Raw genomic sequence first — 21133 nt, 5'->3', positions numbered from 1 at the left:
GGGGCTGAGCACGCACCCCTATGGGCCCCCCGTGTTGAGGATCAGGGTGGCAGAGGTGTTGCTGCCTACCTTCACCACACGCGTCGGTGGCACTGTGTTATCCTCAATGCGGGAGAAGAAGGTGTTTATCTTGTCCGGGAGCGAGGCGTCGGTGTCCCATACGTGGCTAGCTTTCCCTTTATAATCTGGGATTGTCTGGAGTCCCTGCCACATACGTCTCGTGTATGAGCCGTTGAATTGCTCGTACTTTGTCCCTGTACTGTCGTTGTGCCTGTTTGATACACATCCATGTTCACAGTCACCTTGCCACTGGTGTCTCTGTCTCTCTGTCTCTCTCTCTCCCTCTCTGTCTGTGTCTCTCTGTCCGTGTCTCTCCCCCTCTCGTTCTCTACCCCCCTCTCGTTCTCTCCCCCTCGTTCTCTCCCCCTCGTTCTCTCCCCCTCGTTCTCTCCCCCTCGTTCTCTCCCCCTCTCGTTCTCTCTCTCGTTCTCTCCCCCTCGTTCTCTCCCCCTCGTTCTCCCCCTCGTTCTCGTTCTCTCATAATCAGTACAGTACTGAAGAACAAACCCAAGATAGTGCAACACAAGTCAAAGATACACATCTGGTTAATCACACACCTTAAACACAGATATAGACCAATGTAGAATCTGAACCCTGCTCAAAGACACTAACATTTAAATGACTTGTAACGTCTGAGTAAATGTCTTTACCTTGTAGTACAGGTAGAAGGTGGTGATGGCTGTCAGTAGGATCAGCAGCACTACAACGTGTCTGATGATGAAGGCTGGCAGAGGAGAGGCTGCAAACAGAAACACCTTTGATGAGGGGACTGGTCATCATCACATAGATCTAAGGGAAATCTGTCAATGACAAAGTTAGAAGTCTGGATCATGTTCAGTTACCTGTGACGGTGAGGGTGAGGAGCTCACTCTCAGAGGAGAAGTTATGAGAGAAAACATAATTGTCATAAACACAGCTGTAGTTCCCTTGGTGGGAGTCATCTGCAGCAGGGAAGAGGAAGGCAGCAGAGTGATTGACAGCTGGCTGGGTCTGGGTTCTGTTGGAGCCGGTGAACGTGAGGAGGAAGGAGCCTCCTGGGTACTGTGGCTGAGTGGAGCAGGTGATGGTGAAGTTGTAGCCCCTAAACACCTCTGGCCCCTGGTGGCCCCTGGAGACCCCTCCCATTGAGTCAGTCAGGAAGATATCAGGCTGGACCAGGAGATCTGTAACAATAAAAGAGAACAAGAAAAACCTCTTCAACTAGTTTCCTATAGATATGACAAGAACATCAGCATGTAACAGTGCTAGCCACCCTCCCTCACAGGGCAACATGAGTAGTGGGCCTACAGTCACTGAGACAACATATGTTGAAATCAGGCTGATGCAGGACATCTGGAACAAGAGGAGAGAAAAAGAAAACGTAGCTCCTCAACTACTTTCCTCATTTAGATATGACAATAACATGACATGTGACAGTGGTAGTGAGTAGAGACGTTCACTGAGATAACACTCAAATACAAAAGCATTCTGGGATATTTAAGTTGTATTTGATTCCTACTTGACTGAGTGATTTATTTTGCAGACTTACAAGCAAACAGTCATCATTAGAGGGGCAGAGGAAGTTGAACGAATAAAGGGAATCAGTGGAATATAATGATCATATATTGATATTTCCTGAGCAGATCACTTATGTGGCCTACCACTTCGTGGCTGAGCCAATGTTGCTCCTAGACGCCACGTCGAAAGTCACTGAGCTCTTCAGTAAGGCCACACAAGCTACTACCAATGGTGGTCTGTGGATTGTATGGCTTTGTGTGATCGATCCTATACACCTGTCCGCAACAGGTATGGCTGAAATAGCTGAATCCACTACATTTACATTTTAGTCATTTAGCAGACGCTCTTCTCCAGAGTGACTTACAGTTAGTGAGTGCATACATTATTTTTTCATCCCTGCCGGCCATTCCCTCCCATACCCTGGACGACGCTGGGCCAATTGTGCGCCGCCCCATGGGTCTCCCGGTTGGAGCCGGCTACGACAGAGCCTGGATTCGAACCAGGATCTCTAGTGGCACCACTGCATTTTTGGCCATAAAGTGTAGCTTGTTATTACCTGAGCAGATCACTGTGAATCCAAGACCGATATAATAAGTTGAATACGATGTCCCACACTCCCTCAGTGAAGACTCAGACCCAGAACAGTGAACTCCAAACCCTCTAGTGGTGTTTCCAGGTAGTACTGAAACAGTGGAGCCACAACCCAGCTGTCTACACACTACTGCAGCTATATCCTTCTTGTCCCAGTCTTTAGCTCCCACAGTCCTCCACTCTCCCTGGTTGTACCGCTCCACTCCACCAGCACAGCGACTGCCTCCTCCCACCAGCCTCACATCATCAGGCTCTGAGAAAAGAAGAGAGAGAGACAGTAATCTTACTATTTTCTCACTAAAACACACCTATTTGCCTCTCATATTCTTCACTCCAGGTCAGAAACAATGTTGATTGAGTGACAAACTGTTTCTTACCTGAGCAGGTGAGTCCAACAGCATTACCAGGTAGGCAGGTGTTGTTTTTTCTGTCTGAGGTGTCACAGTCCAGGAGAAGGGACTCATTGCCTTTACACTGGAACTCTTTATCCCAGGTCTGACCCTCACCTTCTCCATAGAGCCCCCCCTGTAGAGCTGCAGGAGCCCCACAGCCAAGCTCCCCACAGACTACCTCTGCATCCTGCTGGTCAAAGTCAGCTTCACACACTGAGGCCCAGGACTGACTGGACTTCACCTCCAGTCTCCCAGAGCAGAGACCAGCTCCATCCACAAGCTGCACAGACTCTGGAGAAAAAGAGTTGGTTGAACATTCAATCAGTTTTGTTGATGACACTGTCAAGGACTAAACACAAATATGTTGGATAAAAGATTGTAGTTTGCTATGTTTGATACTGTAAGAGGTAGAAATGGGTTCTTAGTCACTCAGGACAGGGTTGGGAATAATGCAGGCAGGAGACAGGAATAAGTTCACTTCACTTTATAGAAAATAAACAGCTGGACATCCATCAGGCAGCTTCACTTCAGTAACATCTGAACTACAATGATCTGCCCATGCACATCTCCCATAAACCAATATGACAAACACAAATATAATGTTTGAATACATCTAACATCTCTCCCTGTCTTTAAATGAAATGAAAAACACATTACACATGATATGCTAATATTGTATAATGTACAAAATAAATATCTCAATATTACCAGTCTCTTACCTGAACAGATCACATGAAGAGAATATTGATGATAATATCCACCATTACAGACAGTAGGTCTTACTCCACACTCTCTAATAGTAGACTCATTTCCACTGCATCTAGTCCATAGTGTGGCTCCTCCTCTTCCCTCTTCAACCAGAGGTCCTCTAGATGCAGCTACAGCATTCCCACAGCCCAGCTCTCTACACACAACCTTAGTCACTCTCATGCCCCACCCTATAGTACATAGACCTAACCACTCTCCTTTATAAAAGGCTTCCACTGTCCCAGAACAGGAACTGGTCCCATTCACCAGTCTGACTGATTGTTCAGCTGTAAACAGCAGAGAGGAAAACACAGTGGTGAGGACAGATTATGACAGGGCTTCTGTTATTCTAACAGCAGTAATGCTTTGTGGTTGACAAGTATTAGCAGTTCCATAAAACAGTACTTGTTATTGGGTTTTAGAATGGTGTGTATCGACACATGAATTTCTCCATGTGGGATAATAAAGTTGACTAATATTGAACTGCTATAATCATTGTAGATTTATACTCTACCTACCTGGTGGACTGACGCTTTGAGCCTGGAGATCTGAGGAGAGAGAGAGAGAGAGAGAGAGAAAGAGAGAGAGAGAGAGAGAGAGAGAGGCAAAGGTTAATTGAACATCAACATGACCTTTCATGATGTGATGGGGAAGATAGGCTTATCGATGGTATGATGCAACAACACACGTGTGTACACACAATATAGATACAAAAGTATGTGGACACCCCTTCAAATTAGTGGATTCTATTTCAGCCACACCCCTTCCTGACAGGTGTATAAAATCGAGCACACAGCCATGCAATCTCCATAGACAAACATTGGCAGTAGAATGGCCCATACTGAAGACCTCATTGACTTTCAACGTGGCACCGTCACAGGATGCCACCTTTCCAACAAGTAATTTAGTAAAATGTCTGCCCTGCTGGAGCTGCCTCGGTCAACTGTAAGTTCTGTTATTGTGAAAGGAAACGTCTAGGAGCAACAACGGCTCAGCGTGAAGTTGTAGGCCACACAAGCTCACAGAACGGGACCGCCGAGTGCTGAAGAGGGTAGCATGTAAAAACCGTCTGTCCTCGGTTGCAACACTCACTACGAGTTCCAAACTGCCTCTGGAAGCAACGTCAGCACAAGAACTGTTAGTTGGGAGCTTCATGAAATGGGTTTCCATGGTTGAGCAACCGAACAAAAGCCTAAGATCACCGTGAGCAATGCCAAGCATCGGCTGGAGTGGTATAAAGCCCGCCGCCATTGGACTCTGGAGTATTGAAAACGCGTTCTCTGGAGTGATAAATCACACTTCACCATCTGGCAGTCCAAAGGAAAAAATCCACGCAGCAATGTATATTTAACATTACCTCACTAATGCTCTTGTGGCTGAATGGAAGCAGGTCCCCGCAGCAATGTTCCAACATCTATTGGAAAGCCTTCCCAGAAGAGTGGAGGCTGTCATAGCAGCAAAGGGGGACCAACTTCATACTAATGGTCATGACTTTGGAATGAGTTGTTCGACGAGCAGGTGTCCACATACTTTTGGTCATTTAGTGTACATTCCCTTTCCATGGAAATGTGTAACTCTCTTTGCAGATGAGTTTATATCTAATTTAATACCTTTGCTTTGTCTGTTTTTTAAATCATTCATTTCAGAGGTCAGAGGTCAAGCTGAGCCGGACCAAAAGTGGAAGAGTGGAAAAGGTTACTGGTTGTGATGACATCACTGGTTAGAAGTCAGTGATGAAAAGATATTCAGTTGACTGCATGTTAGTCTGTTGATGTTAATTTAACCTCTCCCTCTCCCTCTCCCTCCCTGTTGATCTTGACTCAGGTAACAGACCTCTAACTTCTACCCCCCCTACTCCTGCTCTAACATACAGTATCTCACAAAACTGAATACACCCCTCGCATTTTTGTAATCAATAACATCATTATCTATATACTACCAACAACATTATAACAATAATCTGACAGTTTGAACCAAGGAAGCCTTGTGGTAGACCAATGTGGTTGATTAACAGAACATCTGAGTGTGTCCCAATAATATCTCCTTTCTCCTGAAGTGTGCACTTGTTCACTACTTCCCATAATCTAAAAGCATTGGATTGGTGGAGGCATGGACTAGTGGGAGTTTCCACCATATTTATAATGTTGATGTAACCCGATCACCACAGGCTCAGATAAATCCATAGAGTAAAAGTATGGTGAAAAGGTCCACTCAGTACATAATAAACCTGGTATGACTAAACTCGCTAAGGAAAAACCAAAGAGACCAGGGTTCTTACCTACAGATAGAATGTGTATATAAAAAGAATGAATAATGAATGATCCACTTGCAAACAATTGGCAATACACACAATACAATAATATTTTAAGATAACCTAAACCCGGGTGCTAAACTGAAAATGTTCGTTGGCGCTGTTGGAGCTATAAAAAACAAACAGTCTAACCCCACAGTTATCACGGTAGAAAGCCCTTGAAACCAACAGTTGACTATTTATAATCCAATAGGCAGAAAGTGCCCTGCATGCTTCCGAAAAACGATGTCCAGTGTCCCCGAAGCCCTTAAATGACCTCAGACTAAACTGTCCTCTCCAGCTCCGGATCCGACGAACCCAAGCAGCTCCCGAAGCCACTGCCTGTCAAGGCGTGCTGTAGGTGCAGTGGTGGAATCAAACGCAGGACGCAGACTGATAATCCAAGATAGTTGTATTGAGCCGAAACACGGCAAACAGAACCTGAAGGCGAAATATGCACGAAGGCGAAAAATGAAACAAAATGCGCACTAACAGGTGCGAATAACTCCAGCGCAGTGGAGAGAAGCTCAACCGAGCGAACACACGTCTGACAAGCAAAACAATAATACACAACACCTGACACACACAATGAGAACTAAATAGGACACTAATGAACCTAACAGAAAACAGGTGTGACAACATTCAGACAAAAGCAAATGAACATGAAACATACAACGGTGGCAGCTAGTACTCCGGAGACAACGAACGCCGAAGCCTGCCCAAACAAGGGAGAGAGGCAGCCTCGGCCGAAACCGTGACAGTACCCCCCCCCTAGACGTGCGCTGACTCCGGCCTCGGGGACGACCCGGGGGATGCGGACTCGGGCGTGTCGGGTGCCCACGATGGAATTCCGTCAGGAGAGACGGGTCCAAAATGTCTCCCCTCGGCACCCAGCACCGCTCCTCCGGACCGTACCCCTCCCACTCCACTAGATACTGAAGACCCCCCTTCCGACGTCTCGAATCCAAGATGGACCTCACGGAGTAATCCGGTGCCCCCTCGATGTCCAACGGGGGCGGAGGAGTCTCCCTGATCTCACTGTCTTGGAGTGGGCCAGCTACCACCGGCCTGAGAAGGGACACATGGAACGAGGGGTTAATACTTTTATATTCCACAGGTAGCTGTAATTTATAACATACCTCGTTCAACCTTCCCAGGACTTTAAATGGCCCTACAAACCGCCGACCCAGTTTCCGACAGGGCAGGCGGAGGGGCAGGTTCCTGGTAGAGAGCCAGACTCGATCACCAGGTGCGTACACCGGTCCCTCACTGCGGTGGAGATCAGCGCTCGCCTTATGACGCCGGAGGGCCCGCTGCAGATGTACGTGTGCAGCGTTCCATGTCTCCTCCGAGCGCCTCGCCCACTCATCCACCGCAGGAGCCTCGATCTGGCTCTGCTGCCAGGGTGCCAGAACCGGCTGGTAACCTAACACACATTGGAAAGGGGTTAGGTTAGTGGAGTAATGGCGTAGGGAATTCTGGGCCATTTCGGCCCAGTGAACGTACCTTGACCACTCCTCCGGCCGGTCCTGGCAGTATGTTCTAAGAAACCTGCCCACATCCTGGTTTACACGCTCCACCTGCCCATTACTCTCCGGGTGGTAACCCGAGGTGAGGTATCTATCTATCTATCTATCTATCTATCTATCTATCTATCTATCTATCTATCTATCTATCTATCTATCTATCTATCTATCTATCTATCTATCTATCTATCTATCTATCTATCTATCTATCTATCTATCTATCTATCTATCTATCTATCTATCTATCTATCTATCTATCTATCTATCTATCTATCTATCTATCCATCTATCTATCTATCTATCTATCTATCTATCTATCTATCTATCTATCTATCTATCTATCTATCTATCTATCTATCTATCTATCTATCTATCTATCTATCTATCTATCTATCTATCTATCTATCTATCTATCTATCTATCTATCTATCTATCTATCTATCTATCTATCTATCTATCTATCTATCTATCTATCTATCTATCTATCTATCTATCTATCTATCTATCTATCTATCTATCTATCTATCTATCTATCTATCTATCTATCTATCTATCTATCTATCTATCTATCTATCTATCTATCTATCTATCTATCTATCTGTGTATATTTATGTATCTCATGAACTAAGATGTTTTCTGTGCATTGTGTTTCAGCATGATGAGAAGCCCTACTGCACTAACTGTATACAGTAAGTCTCTCATGTATCTCTCTCTCTCTCTCTCTCTCTCTCTCTCTCTCTCTCTCTCTCTCTCTCTCTCTCTCTCTCTCTCTCTCTCTCTCTCTCTCTCTCTCTCTCGTCTCTCTCTCTCTCTCTCTCTCTCTCTCAGCAGGTAAGGGGAGAATGATGTCATACTGTCACAGCTCAGCCTCCTCTTCCTCTTCCTCCTTCCTCCTAGGAACCAGTCTAACCAACAAAACAACCAAAATACAACCTAATGAAAACTAACAGCCTATCAACAATGGTCTATGTTCAACCAACCTGACATTCAGCCAACAAGCCAATGACTAAACATCTAGGCCCAACATTCAACCAACCAACCAATGTTCGACCAACCAAGAAATAACCAATAGACAACCAACCTGACATTTAATGAACTACTATCCAATCAACAGACATCAGTCTCACTCTGAAAGTCCCCCTCTTTCAGTCAATCATAAAACAACTACCTGGACCACAACTTTGTGCTCAATGGAGACAACGGTTGTTCTTCAATAAACCAAAAGCTCCTACAGCCGTCTTGTTGCAGTGTGTGAGTTAAACACAGGGTCCTTTAGGCCTCAACACATCCTTATACTACACATGTACTGGAGTGGACACTCCCTAGCAAGATCATGTCTAGAATACCACCAGAGTTCTGAACACACACACACACACACTTATAGAATTGGAGTGTAGCTATGCACCTCTCCCTTTCTCTGTCATCAACCAAAGCCAGAGAAGGAGTGTGTGTATATGTATGTGTGTGTGTGTGTGTGTGTGTGTGTGTGTGTGTGTGTGTGTGTGTGTGTGTGTGTGTGTGTGTGTGTGTGTGTGTGTGTGTGTGTGTGTGTGTGTGTGTGTGTGTGTGTGTGTGTGTGTGTGTGTGAGAGAGAGAGAGAGAGAGAGAGAGAAATACCACAGTGTGCCATCACAGCTGCAAGATTCGTGACCTGTTGCCACAAGAAAAGGTCAACCAGTGAAGAACAAACACCATTGTAAATACAACCCATATTATGTTTATTTATTTTCCCATTTGTACTTTAACTATTTGCACATTGTTACAACACTGTATATATACATAATATGACATTTATAATGCCTTTATTCTTTTGGAACTTCTGAGTGTAATGTTTACTGTTAATATTTATTGTTTATTTCACTTTTGATTACTATCTACTTCACTTGCTTTGGCAATGTTAACACACGTTTCCCATGCCAGTAAAGCCCTTAAATTGAAATTGAAATTAGAGAGAGAGAGAGAGAAAGAGAGAGAGAGAGGAGTAGAGAGAGAGAAGAGCACACACAGAGAGAGAGAGAGAGGAGTAGAGAGAGATAGAAAGAGAGAGAGGAGTAGAGAGAGAGAGAGAGAGAGAGAGAGAGAGAGAGAGAGAGAGAGAGAGAGGAGAGAGAGAGAGAGAGCACAGTCTGCTGGAATGGGCATTTGAGTGAGACAGAGCTGGTACACATGCACACAAACACACACACACACACTTCTTCCTGTTCCTCTGTTAGTAGTGGAACACTTCCCCCTGTTCCTCTGTTAGTAGTGGAAAACACTTCCCCCTGTTCCTCTGTTAGTAGTGGAACACACTTCCTCAAAAAACGTGCTGCCTTCCTGGTTTGCTTACAGTTTTTCTCCATTGGTTTGGCTCATTTCTTGAAACAGAAATTACATTCTCAAAACTACATGGACAAACCTCCAAACCACTTGGCAATTGTTCACAACAGAATTGAATTTCTCATTCATTTCATCAAATTGCAAATGTCTAAGTACATGTCTCAATGTCTCAGTACATCTTTGCAAATGATTAAGTACAGGTAGCCTACATTTAGCACAATTTCCAAGTGAATAGATCTTGTTGATCTAAACTGATTGTTGATTCTCAGTCTAATGGTTGTTCGCTCCAAAACGTGTCAGCGTCATTTCATTGTATAAGTCATCACATGCACAATAGTCTGTTCAATTGTCAAAATTAGTCAAGAACATAATACCATGAATACCATATATGAATCCCTTGGAACATTTGATAAATTTATTACAGCAATTGACAGTCAGGTGAAACTAGAACTTGACTAACGAAGGAGGAGTTTCACACATCTCAGATGACCAATCAAACAGTATGTTTAGTTACCTGACAGGTGCTGTCCATGACTGTGAATGCTGCCAAACATGTATGTAAAGAGCTTGACCATGCAGGACCAGTACAATTTCTGAACATGGAGGCACCTGGCCAAGTAAATGAACAAGGGCAACTGCCTGCTCGAGGAAGAGGAAGAAGAAGAGGAGGAGGAGGAGTAAGGGTGCGTGGTGGTGGAATAGGGGGAAGAGGCCGAGGAGCACGAAGACACCATGCTGTCCCGGATGAAATTCGGCCACAATTATAGACCATGTCATCAACCATGGCCTCACAATGGCGGAGGCAGGTCGCCGAGTGCAGCCTAATGTGCCTCGCTCAACAGTCTCCTCCATCATCCAAACCTTTCGCAGGGAAAACAGGTATGTAGTCAGTCAATGATGGAATTATATGTTGTATAGGACAGGACACTGTGCATAGAGCAAGAAATATATTTATTTACATATTTACCTATTCATTTAGTGTGTGTGTGTGATAGGCCTACAGTAATATCTTACCTCAATGGGATGTTATGATACTAAAAATGACAAGAAAAACATTGGAGAAAATAAACTATGGAATAGTTTATTTTCTACAGTATTGATGATACAGTTTACAGTAGTATTCCAGTCACTGTGCAGTGATGCATTAGAATTGTGGTAAAGTTACTGTAAGTAAAACAACAATACAATTACATAGGTAACTCATTCTGTAAGGAATACATAAGGTATACATTACGAATGGAGTGTTGTCCTTTGACTTCTATATCTAGGATTGGACGACAACCTTGCACAGGTGGCAGAGGAAAACTTCTCAATGAACAACAAGAACAAGAGATCTGTAACATGGTGATGGCAAATAATGCCATCACATTGAGACAGATCCGCGCTGCAATCCTACAAGACAATGCCATATTCCAAAATGTCAACTCTATAAGCATCTCCACAATAGACCGGATATTGAAGAAGCATCAGATGACAATGAAGCAAATTTACAGGGTACCATTTGAGAGGAACTCTGATAGAGTGAAAGAGCTGCGGTACCAGTATGTACATGTAAGTCAGTTACTGGTTGTCCATCATTATAACATTTTTACAATTAAGCAGTGGTTCCCAAACTTTTTTGGCTTCAGTACCCACTTTACCTGATTTGTGTATCCAGGTAATCCAGGTATGGAAGTATTTGATTTATCTGACTTCAACATTTCGCCTAAAAACTGCAGCTTACTGTATGATGCAATTATCATTATAATCCTTATTTTGAAGAATATAACATACAATAAGAAAAGGGGTCAAAGAGCTGCAATTAGTGCCTCCCATGTAAATCTATCTAATACTGTGGGTTTTACTGTAACATTTCAGTAAGTCTAGTCATTGATGATTTCCCCCCTCCCCTTTCTGTCAAATACCCCCTGTAGTACCTCTGCATAGGGGTACATGTACCCCAGGTTTGGAACCACTGGAGTAGTGGCCAGTAGTATATTGAACTTGTGGAGAACATAGAACATTCCTATGTAATTGTCTGTAACTGTAGTGTATGACTCTTCTGTATGACTGATTTGATGTTTTCTTTTTTTACGCTATTGTAGAGAATAATGGCATTGGAAGGAAACGAGACCCATCACATCCTCGTGTTTGTGGATGAAGCTGGCTTCAACCTGGCCAAGGGCCGAAGACGTGGCCGTAATATTATTGGCCACCGGGCCATGGTGGATGTCCCAGGCCAGCGAGGGGGCAATATAACTATGTGTGCTGCCATATCGGAGAATGGTGTGGCCACTCACATCCCCAGTCTTGGCCCATACAATACACAGAAGCTCCTCATCTTCTTGGACCGCCTTCATGTTGATTTGATCCCTGAAAATGAGAGCGGTCTCGTAGGGCCTCACCTACCACAATATGTCATTGTATGGGACAATGTGAATTTCCACCGTGGCCCGCTCATCAGGGCCTGGTTCACTACTCATCCAAGGATGGTCATGGTGTTCCTACCACCTTACTCTCCTTTCCTCAATCCTATTGAGGAGTATTTCTCCGCTTGGAGGTGGAGAGTGTATGAGCATCGGGCTCAAGATCAGAGGTCCCTGCTCCATGCAATGGACGCTGCGTGTGAGGATATTACAGGAGATCAGTGTAGGGGATGGTTGCGACATGCACGCCGTTTCTTCCCTCGTTGCATCGCAAGGGAGAATATACGCTGTGATGTGGACGAGAATCTGTGGCCAGACAGACAGCAGCGTGTGGATGGCCAGGAGGGTGAGGACAGCGACCAGTGAAGAACTGTTAGTTGTGAAACTCCAGCTTTATTTACAGCACTGTAGGCTGCATATAATTTTCATTGTTTTTTGTTTGTGTGTTTATATTACAGTATATTATGCTGTATACATTTTCTTTTTACTCTGATGTATGGAAGTTACTTTATGTGTGTGAATGATAATGGTTACAATTTCCTTGGCAGTATGAGTGCAATGTGTGATGTCAAACCTTGGAGGCTACTCTTACCCTAAAATCCTATTTATTTTTTTCAGTTTTATACACAATTGTATTCTGTTAGCTAGACAAAAAACAGTACAGTAACCATTGTCAATGAAGGACTGGGCTAAGACTGAAAGGTGGACATGAGGGATATTTCAATGGTCCTCTGCCATAGTGACAAAACATCTAAACATTTTGACTTGCAGTGCTTACACAATGCCAAAGGGACGAAGCATTTTGGGGGCACTGACTGTTTAAATGAGAAGGAAATTTAGTTTTGACACATGCGTGAACTGTTTTGGGAGAGGTATGAGCTTTTGCAGGTGAACCATGGTGTTGTGCCGAACCATCCACGTTATTTTGGCTAAAGCACCAAGAGTGTTGAGAACGTCCGGTCTGTTTCAAGAAATGAGCCAAAGCAATTGAGAAGGATCTTTGCCATTTTCGTGGCACTGACTCCTTATATGGGAAAGGAATTTAGTTTTGAAGCATGAGTGAACAGTTTTAGGAGAGATATGAGCTTTTGCAAGTGAGCTATAGTGTTGTGCTGAACTGTAAGACTGTTTTGCCAAATGATCTTAGAGTTTTGAGAATGTAATTTCTGTTTCAAGAAATGAGCCAAACCAATGGAGAAAAACTGTAATATACGGAATTTGAAATAAATTATATAATTTTTTTCTTGATCATTAAGTATATTTAAAACCAAATGTTTTACTGGGTGACTTTCACTTTTACTTGAGTCATTTTCTATTAAGGTATCTTTTATTTTACTCAAGTATGACAGTTGGTTACTTTTTCTACACTGCTTCCATCCAGCTATCTACTATCATTATCATATGTGTGAAAAACTTGGTTGGAAATCACACAAGACTGATCTCAGTTAATTCATACTGTATGTTGTAGTCTGTCTAAGAGAGAAATCACACAAGACTGATCTCAGTTAATTCATACTGTATGTTGTAGTCTTTCCAAGAGAGAAATCACACAAGACTGATCTCAGTTAATTCATACTGTATGTTGTAGTCTTTCCAAGAGAGAAATCACACAAGACTGATCTCAGTTAATTCATACTGTATGTTGTAGTCTGTCCAAGAGAGAAATCACACAATACTGATCTCAGTTAATTCATACTGTATGTTGTAGTCTTTCCAAGAGAGAAATCACACAAGACTGATCTCAGTTAATTCATACTGTATGTTGTAGTCTTTCCAAGAGAGAAATCACACAAGACTGATCTCAGTTAATTCATACTGTATGTTGTAGTCTGTCTAAGAGAGAAATCACACAAGACTGACAGCCTGTGAGTTTATTAAAAGCATTCAGTGATTACATGGCAGTTTAGAGAGCAACAGGTCTTTATCTGTAAAGGGTAAATAACATAACATCAACATAATCTGCACTCACATCACAAATATGAAATAAACACTTCTCAACAATACCTTTGAGATCATTGATATATATTACCATATTTATTAACTTTAATTTGATTAATTGATTGATTTGCACACAGCATATTCACAATTTAATGTATATCAGACCTGAACTAAGTACTATACTTTCTCTGTAACCCACAGATCATAAGAGAATAACACAAATATCTCTATATAGTACAAACATCATAACAATAATCTACATAATAATCAATACCATAATATTTATAATGAATAACATCATTATCTCTATACTACTAACAACATAACAATAATCTACATCAGTCAATATCATAAAATGTATAATCAATAACATCATGAGAGGTAAACAACAGCAACAAAACAAACCCCAACAAACTAAAATGACCCCTTTATTCAGATGTTTCAAAATACAAAGAATGAACAGATGATTATAATAATACATGGACTAATAATGGAAACCCTTCAAGATAAAGAATCTAAGAGAAACACTAAATAAGATAAAGACATAAAGACAAAAGCTAAAAGCAGCAATACATTCTGGAACACAAAACAGACGTAATTGAGCTACTCTCTAAAAATAATCAAATCCCCATGTTACCAAAACCCCATGTTACCAAAACCCCATGTTACCCAAAACCCCATGTTACCCAAAACCCCATGTTACCCCAAACCCCATGTTACCCAAAACCCCATGTTACCATAACCCCATGTTACCAAAACCCCATGTTACCCAAAACCCCATGTACCAAAACAACATGTTACCAAAACCCCATGTTACCAAAACCCCATGTTACCCAAAACCCCATGTTACCCAAAACCCCATGTTACCAAAACCCCATGTTACCAAAACCCATGTTACCAAAAACCCCATGTTACCAAAACCCCATGTTACCAAAACCCCATGTTACCAAAACCCCATGTTACCAAAACCCCATGTTACCCAAAACCCCATGTTACCAAAACCCCATGTTACCAAAACCCCATGTTACCCAAAACCCCATGTTACCAAAACCCCATGTTACCCAAAACTCCATGTTACCCAAAACCCCATGTTACCAAAACCCCATGTTACCCAAAACCCCATGTTACCCAAAACCCCATGTTACCCAAAACCCCATGTTACCCAAAACCCCATGTTACCAAAACCCCATGTTACCAAAACCCCATGTTACCAAAACCCCATGTTACCAAAACCCCATGTTACCCAAAACCCCATGTTACCAAAACCCCATGTTACCCAAAACCCCATGTTACCCAAAACCCCATGTTACCAAAACCCCATGGTACCATGGTGGTACAAAACAGATTTCTTCCAAGGTTATAAAAAGATAAACTAATTCTTAACTTGTGTTATTAAAATTAGAACCACTTAAGGTTTGTCACCACATTATAAACACCAGTCCACTGCTGACCATAGATTTAAAACACAAAACTGACCTAAGATCAGCATGTAGGGTCAGCATCATTCTACTCCTACTCAGTCCCCTGGGCTGCTCTCTCCTCTCCCGGTCCAGCTTCAGCTCTGGAGCTCAGAGAGACCATCTCCATGGCATTGGCATCAACATAAAGATCCATGCTGCTCACCCTGTTCACTCTCTTCTGCCTCCTGGTGGTCTAGGGAGACACAGCACCAAGAGTCAGACATTTCAAATCAAATCAAATGTATTTGTCCCAGATTTGCAGGTGTTATCGAAGGTGCAGCGAAATGCTTGTATTTCTAGCTCCAACAGTGCAGTAATACCTAGCAACAAAATAAATACACACATAATCCAGAAAAATACAATAAATAAAGAAATCAGTGTCAGAGTCTGGAATATAAATATATATATACTGTAAATATGTGTTCCTAATGTTTGGTATACTCAGTATATATATGCATATAATGGTGTGTAAAGACAGTATAGACAGTATGTGGATATAAAAAGTGTGTACAGCAGTAGTTATATAGGATGAGCCATGACTAGAATACAGTATATACAGTGCTTTCGGAAAGTACTAAGACCCCTTGACTTCTTCCACATCTTGTTACGTTACAGCCTTATTCTAAAATGGATTAAATAGTTTTTTTTTTCTTCATCAATCTACACACAATACCCCATAATAACAAAGCAAAAACTGATTTTTAGACATTTAGCAAATGTATTAAAATAAGAAACTGAAATATCACATTTACATAAGTATTCAGACCCTTTACTCAGTACTTTGTTGAAGAACCTTTGGCAGCGATTACAGCCTTGACTCTTCTTGGGTATGAAGCTACAAGCTTGGCACACCTGTATTTGGGGAGTTTCTCCCATTCTTCTCTGCAGATCCTCTCAAGCTCTGTCAGGTTGGATGTGGAGCATCACTGCATAGCCATTTTCAGGTCTCTCCAGAGATGTTAGATCCGGTTCAAGTCCAGGCTCTGGCTGGGCCATTCAAGGACATTCAGAGACTTTCATGAAGGATCTCTGTACTTTGCTCTGTTCATCATCTTTCCCTCAATCCTCACTAGTCTCCCAGTCCCTGCCACTGAAAAACCTCCCCACAGCATGATACTGCCACCACCATGATTCACCGTAGGGATGGTGCCAGGTTTCCTCCAGACATGACGCTTGGCATTCAGGCCAAAGAGTTCAATCTTGGTTTCATCAGACCAGAGAATCTTGTTTCTCATGGTCTGAGGTCTTTAGGTGTCTTTTGGCAAACTCCAAACGGGCTGTCATGTGCCTTTTACTGAGGAGTGGCTTCCGTCTGGCCACTCTAACATAAAGGCCTGATTGGTGGAGTGCTGCAGAGTTGGTTGTCCTTCTGGAAGATTCTCCCATCTCCGCAGAGGAACTCTGGAGCTCTGTCAGCGTGACCATCGGGTTCTTAGTCACCTCTGACCAAGGCCCTTCTCCCCCGATTGCTCAGTTTGGCCAGGTGACCAGCTCTAGGAAAAGTCTTGGTGGATCCAAACTTCTTGCATTTAAGAATGATGGAGGCCACAGTGTTCTTGGGGACCTTCAATGCTGCAGAAATGTTTTGGTACCCTTCCCCAGATCTGTGCCTCTTGCCTCGACACAATCCTGTCTCGGAGCTCTACGACAATTCCTTCGACCTCATGGCTTGGTTTTTGCGCTGACATTCACTGTCAACTGTGGGACCTTATATAGACAGGTGTGTGCCTTTCCAAATCATGTCCAATAAATTGAATTTACCACAGGTGGACTCCAATAAAGTTGTAGAAACATCTCAAGGATGATCAATGGAAACAGGATGCACCTGAGCTCAATTTCGAGTCTCATAGCAAAGGGTCTGAATACTTATGTAAACAAGGTATTTCTTTTTTTCCCCTTTTCAATACATTTGCAAACATTTCTAAAAACCTGTTTTCACTGTCATTATGTGGTATTGTGTGTAGATTGATGAGGAAAAAAATTGGTTTAATCAATTTTAGAATAAGGCTGTAACGTAACAAAATGTGTACAAAATTCAAGGGCTCTGAATACTTCCCGAATGCACTGTGCATATAAAGTGGGTAAAACAGTATGTAAACATTATTAAAGGGACCAGTGTTCCATGACTATGTACATAGGGAAGCAGTCTCTAAGGTGCAGGGTTGAGTACCGGGTGGTAGCCAGCTAGTAACAGTCACTAAAGCTCAGGGCAGGGTACTGGGCGGAGGCCGGCTAGTGGTGACTGTTTAAGAGTCTGATGGCCTGGAGATAGAAGCTGTCGCAGTCTCTCTGTCCCAGTTTTAATGCACCTGTACTGTCTCCTCCTTCTAGATGGTAGTGGGGTGAACAGGCTGTGGCTCAGGTGGCTGAGGTCCTTGATGATCTTCCTGGCTTTCCTGTGACACCGGGTGCTGTAGATGTCCTGGAGGGCAGGCAGTGTGCCCCTGGTGATGTGTTGGGCTGATCGCGCCACCCTCTGGAGAGCCCAGAGGATGCATTCTGTGCAGTTGCACACCAGGCGGTGATACAGCTCGACAAGATGCTCTCAGTGGTGCATCTGTAGAAGTTCATGAGGATCTTAGGGGCCAAACCAAATTTCTTTAGCCTCCTGAGGTTGAAGAGGTGCTGTTGCGCCTTCTTCACCACACTGTCTGTGTGAAGGGACCATTTCAGGTTGTCAGTGATGTGCACGCCAAGGAACTTGAAGCTTTTCACCCTCTCCGCTGTGGCCCCGTTGATGTGGATGGGGGCGTGCTCCCTCTGCTGTCTCCTGAAGTCCACGATCAACTCCTTCATTTTGTTGACGTTGAGCGAGAGGTTATTTTCCTGGCACCACTCCGCCAGGGCTCTCACCTCCTCCCTGTAGGCCGTCTCCTTGTTGTTGTTAATCAGGCCTACCACTGTTGTGTCATCAGCAAACTTGATGATTGAGTTGGAGACGTGCGTGGCCACGCAGTCATGGATAAACAGGGAGTACAGGAAGGGGCTGAGCACGCACCCCTATGGGCCCCCCGTGTTGAGGATCAGGGTGGCAGAGGTGTTGCTGCCTACCTTCACCACACGCGTCGGTGGCACTGTGTTATCCTCAATGCGGGAGAAGAAGGTGTTTATCTTGTCCGGGAGCGAGGCGTCGGTGTCCCATACGTGGCTAGCTTTCCCTTTATAATCTGGGATTGTCTGGAGTCCCTGCCACATACGTCTCGTGTATGAGCCGTTGAATTGCTCGTACTTTGTCCCTGTACTGTCGTTGTGCCTGTTTGATACACATCCATGTTCACAGTCACCTTGCCACTGGTGTCTCTGTCTCTCTGTCTCTCTCTCTCCCTCTCTGTCTGTGTCTCTCTGTCCGTGTCTCTCCCCCTCTCGTTCTCTACCCCCCTCTCGTTCTCTCCCCCTCGTTCTCTCCCCCTCGTTCTCTCCCCCTCGTTCTCTCCCCCTCGTTCTCTCCCCCTCTCGTTCTCTCTCTCGTTCTCTCCCCCTCGTTCTCTCCCCCTCGTTCTCCCCCTCGTTCTCGTTCTCTCATAATCAGTACAGTACTGAAGAACAAACCCAAGATAGTGCAACACAAGTCAAAGATACACATCTGGTTAATCACACACCTTAAACACAGATATAGACCAATGTAGAATCTGAACCCTGCTCAAAGACACTAACATTTAAATGACTTGTAACGTCTGAGTAAATGTCTTTACCTTGTAGTACAGGTAGAAGGTGGTGATGGCTGTCAGTAGGATCAGCAGCACTACAACGTGTCTGATGATGAAGGCTGGCAGAGGAGAGGCTGCAAACAGAAACACCTTTGATGAGGGGACTGGTCATCATCACATAGATCTAAGGGAAATCTGTCAATGACAAAGTTAGAAGTCTGGATCATGTTCAGTTACCTGTGACGGTGAGGGTGAGGAGCTCACTCTCAGAGGAGAAGTTATGAGAGAAAACATAATTGTCATAAACACAGCTGTAGTTCCCTTGGTGGGAGTCATCTGCAGCAGGGAAGAGGAAGGCAGCAGAGTGATTGACAGCTGGCTGGGTCTGGGTTCTGTTGGAGCCGGTGAACGTGAGGAGGAAGGAGCCTCCTGGGTACTGTGGCTGAGTGGAGCAGGTGATGGTGAAGTTGTAGCCCCTAAACACCTCTGGCCCCTGGTGGCCCCTGGAGACCCCTCCCATTGAGTCAGTCAGGAAGATATCAGGCTGGACCAGGAGATCTGTAACAATAAAAGAGAACAAGAAAAACCTCTTCAACTAGTTTCCTATAGATATGACAAGAACATCAGCATGTAACAGTGCTAGCCACCCTCCCTCACAGGGCAACATGAGTAGTGGGCCTACAGTCACTGAGACAACATATGTTGAAATCAGGCTGATGCAGGACATCTGGAACAAGAGGAGAGAAAAAGAAAACGTAGCTCCTCAACTACTTTCCTCATTTAGATATGACAATAACATGACATGTGACAGTGGTAGTGAGTAGAGACGTTCACTGAGATAACACTCAAATACAAAAGCATTCTGGGATATTTAAGTTGTATTTGATTCCTACTTGACTGAGTGATTTATTTTGCAGACTTACAAGCAAACAGTCATCATTAGAGGGGCAGAGGAAGTTGAACGAATAAAGGGAATCAGTGGAATATAATGATCATATATTGATATTTCCTGAGCAGATCACTTATGTGGCCTACCACTTCGTGGCTGAGCCAATGTTGCTCCTAGACGCCACGTCGAAAGTCACTGAGCTCTTCAGTAAGGCCACACAAGCTACTACCAATGGTGGTCTGTGGATTGTATGGCTTTGTGTGATCGATCCTATACACCTGTCCGCAACAGGTATGGCTGAAATAGCTGAATCCACTACATTTACATTTTAGTCATTTAGCAGACGCTCTTCTCCAGAGTGACTTACAGTTAGTGAGTGCATACATTATTTTTTCATCCCTGCCGGCCATTCCCTCCCATACCCTGGACGACGCTGGGCCAATTGTGCGCCGCCCCATGGGTCTCCCGGTTGGAGCCGGCTACGACAGAGCCTGGATTCGAACCAGGATCTCTAGTGGCACCACTGCATTTTTGGCCATAAAGTGTAGCTTGTTATTACCTGAGCAGATCACTGTGAATCCAAGACCGATATAATAAGTTGAATACGATGTCCCACACTCCCTCAGTGAAGACTCAGACCCAGAACAGTGAACTCCAAACCCTCTAGTGGTGTTTCCAGGTAGTACTGAAACAGTGGAGCCACAACCCAGCTGTCTACACACTACTGCAGCTATATCCTTCTTGTCCCAGTCTTTAGCTCCCACAGTCCTCCACTCTCCCTGGTTGTACCGCTCCACTCCACCAGCACAGCGACTGCCTCCTCCCACCAGCCTCACATCATCAGGCTCTGAGAAAAGAAGAGAGAGAGACAGTAATCTTACTATTTTCTCACTAAAACACACCTATTTGCCTCTCATATTCTTCACTCCAGGTCAGAAACAATGTTGATTGAGTGACAAACTGTTTCTTACCTGAGCAGGTGAGTCCAACAGCATTACCAGGTAGGCAGGTGTTGTTTTTTCTGTCTGAGGTGTCACAGTCCAGGAGAAGGGACTCATTGCCTTTACACTGGAACTCTTTATCCCAGGTCTGACCCTCACCTTCTCCATAGAGCCCCCCCTGTAGAGCTGCAGGAGCCCCACAGCCAAGCTCCCCACAGACTACCTCTGCATCCTGCTGGTCAAAGTCAGCTTCACACACTGAGGCCCAGGACTGACTGGACTTCACCTCCAGTCTCCCAGAGCAGAGACCAGCTCCATCCACAAGCTGCACAGACTCTGGAGAAAAAGAGTTGGTTGAACATTCAATCAGTTTTGTTGATGACACTGTCAAGGACTAAACACAAATATGTTGGATAAAAGATTGTAGTTTG

The 21133-nt window shown here is 44.0% G+C and overlaps 1 protein-coding gene across 1 annotated transcript; it reads right to left on the bottom strand.

The window, feature by feature from the left end:
* Positions 1-605: 605 nt before the first annotated feature.
* Positions 606-20767, bottom strand: LOC311120382 (uncharacterized protein; the record flags this gene model as incomplete). Its single annotated transcript, XM_084194989.1, has 10 exons — positions 20733-20767; positions 20321-20608; positions 19110-19430; positions 18918-19006; positions 18758-18761; positions 2526-2579; positions 2114-2401; positions 903-1223; positions 711-799; positions 606-617 (listed from the first exon to the last, which is right to left on the bottom strand). The coding sequence occupies exons 3-10, from the start codon at positions 19390-19392 to the stop codon at positions 606-608; spliced, it is 1140 nt and encodes a 379-aa protein (XP_084051115.1). The 5' UTR covers positions 19393-19430; positions 20321-20608; positions 20733-20767.
* Between the last annotated feature and the right edge of the window lie 366 nt (positions 20768-21133).

This window comes from Coregonus lavaretus, assembly GCF_964263955.1.
Source record: "Coregonus lavaretus genome assembly, contig: HAP1_SCAFFOLD_1990, whole genome shotgun sequence".
Classification (NCBI taxonomy): Eukaryota; Metazoa; Chordata; class Actinopteri; order Salmoniformes; family Salmonidae; genus Coregonus; species Coregonus lavaretus.
This window is presented reverse-complemented; position numbering and strand designations above follow the sequence as displayed.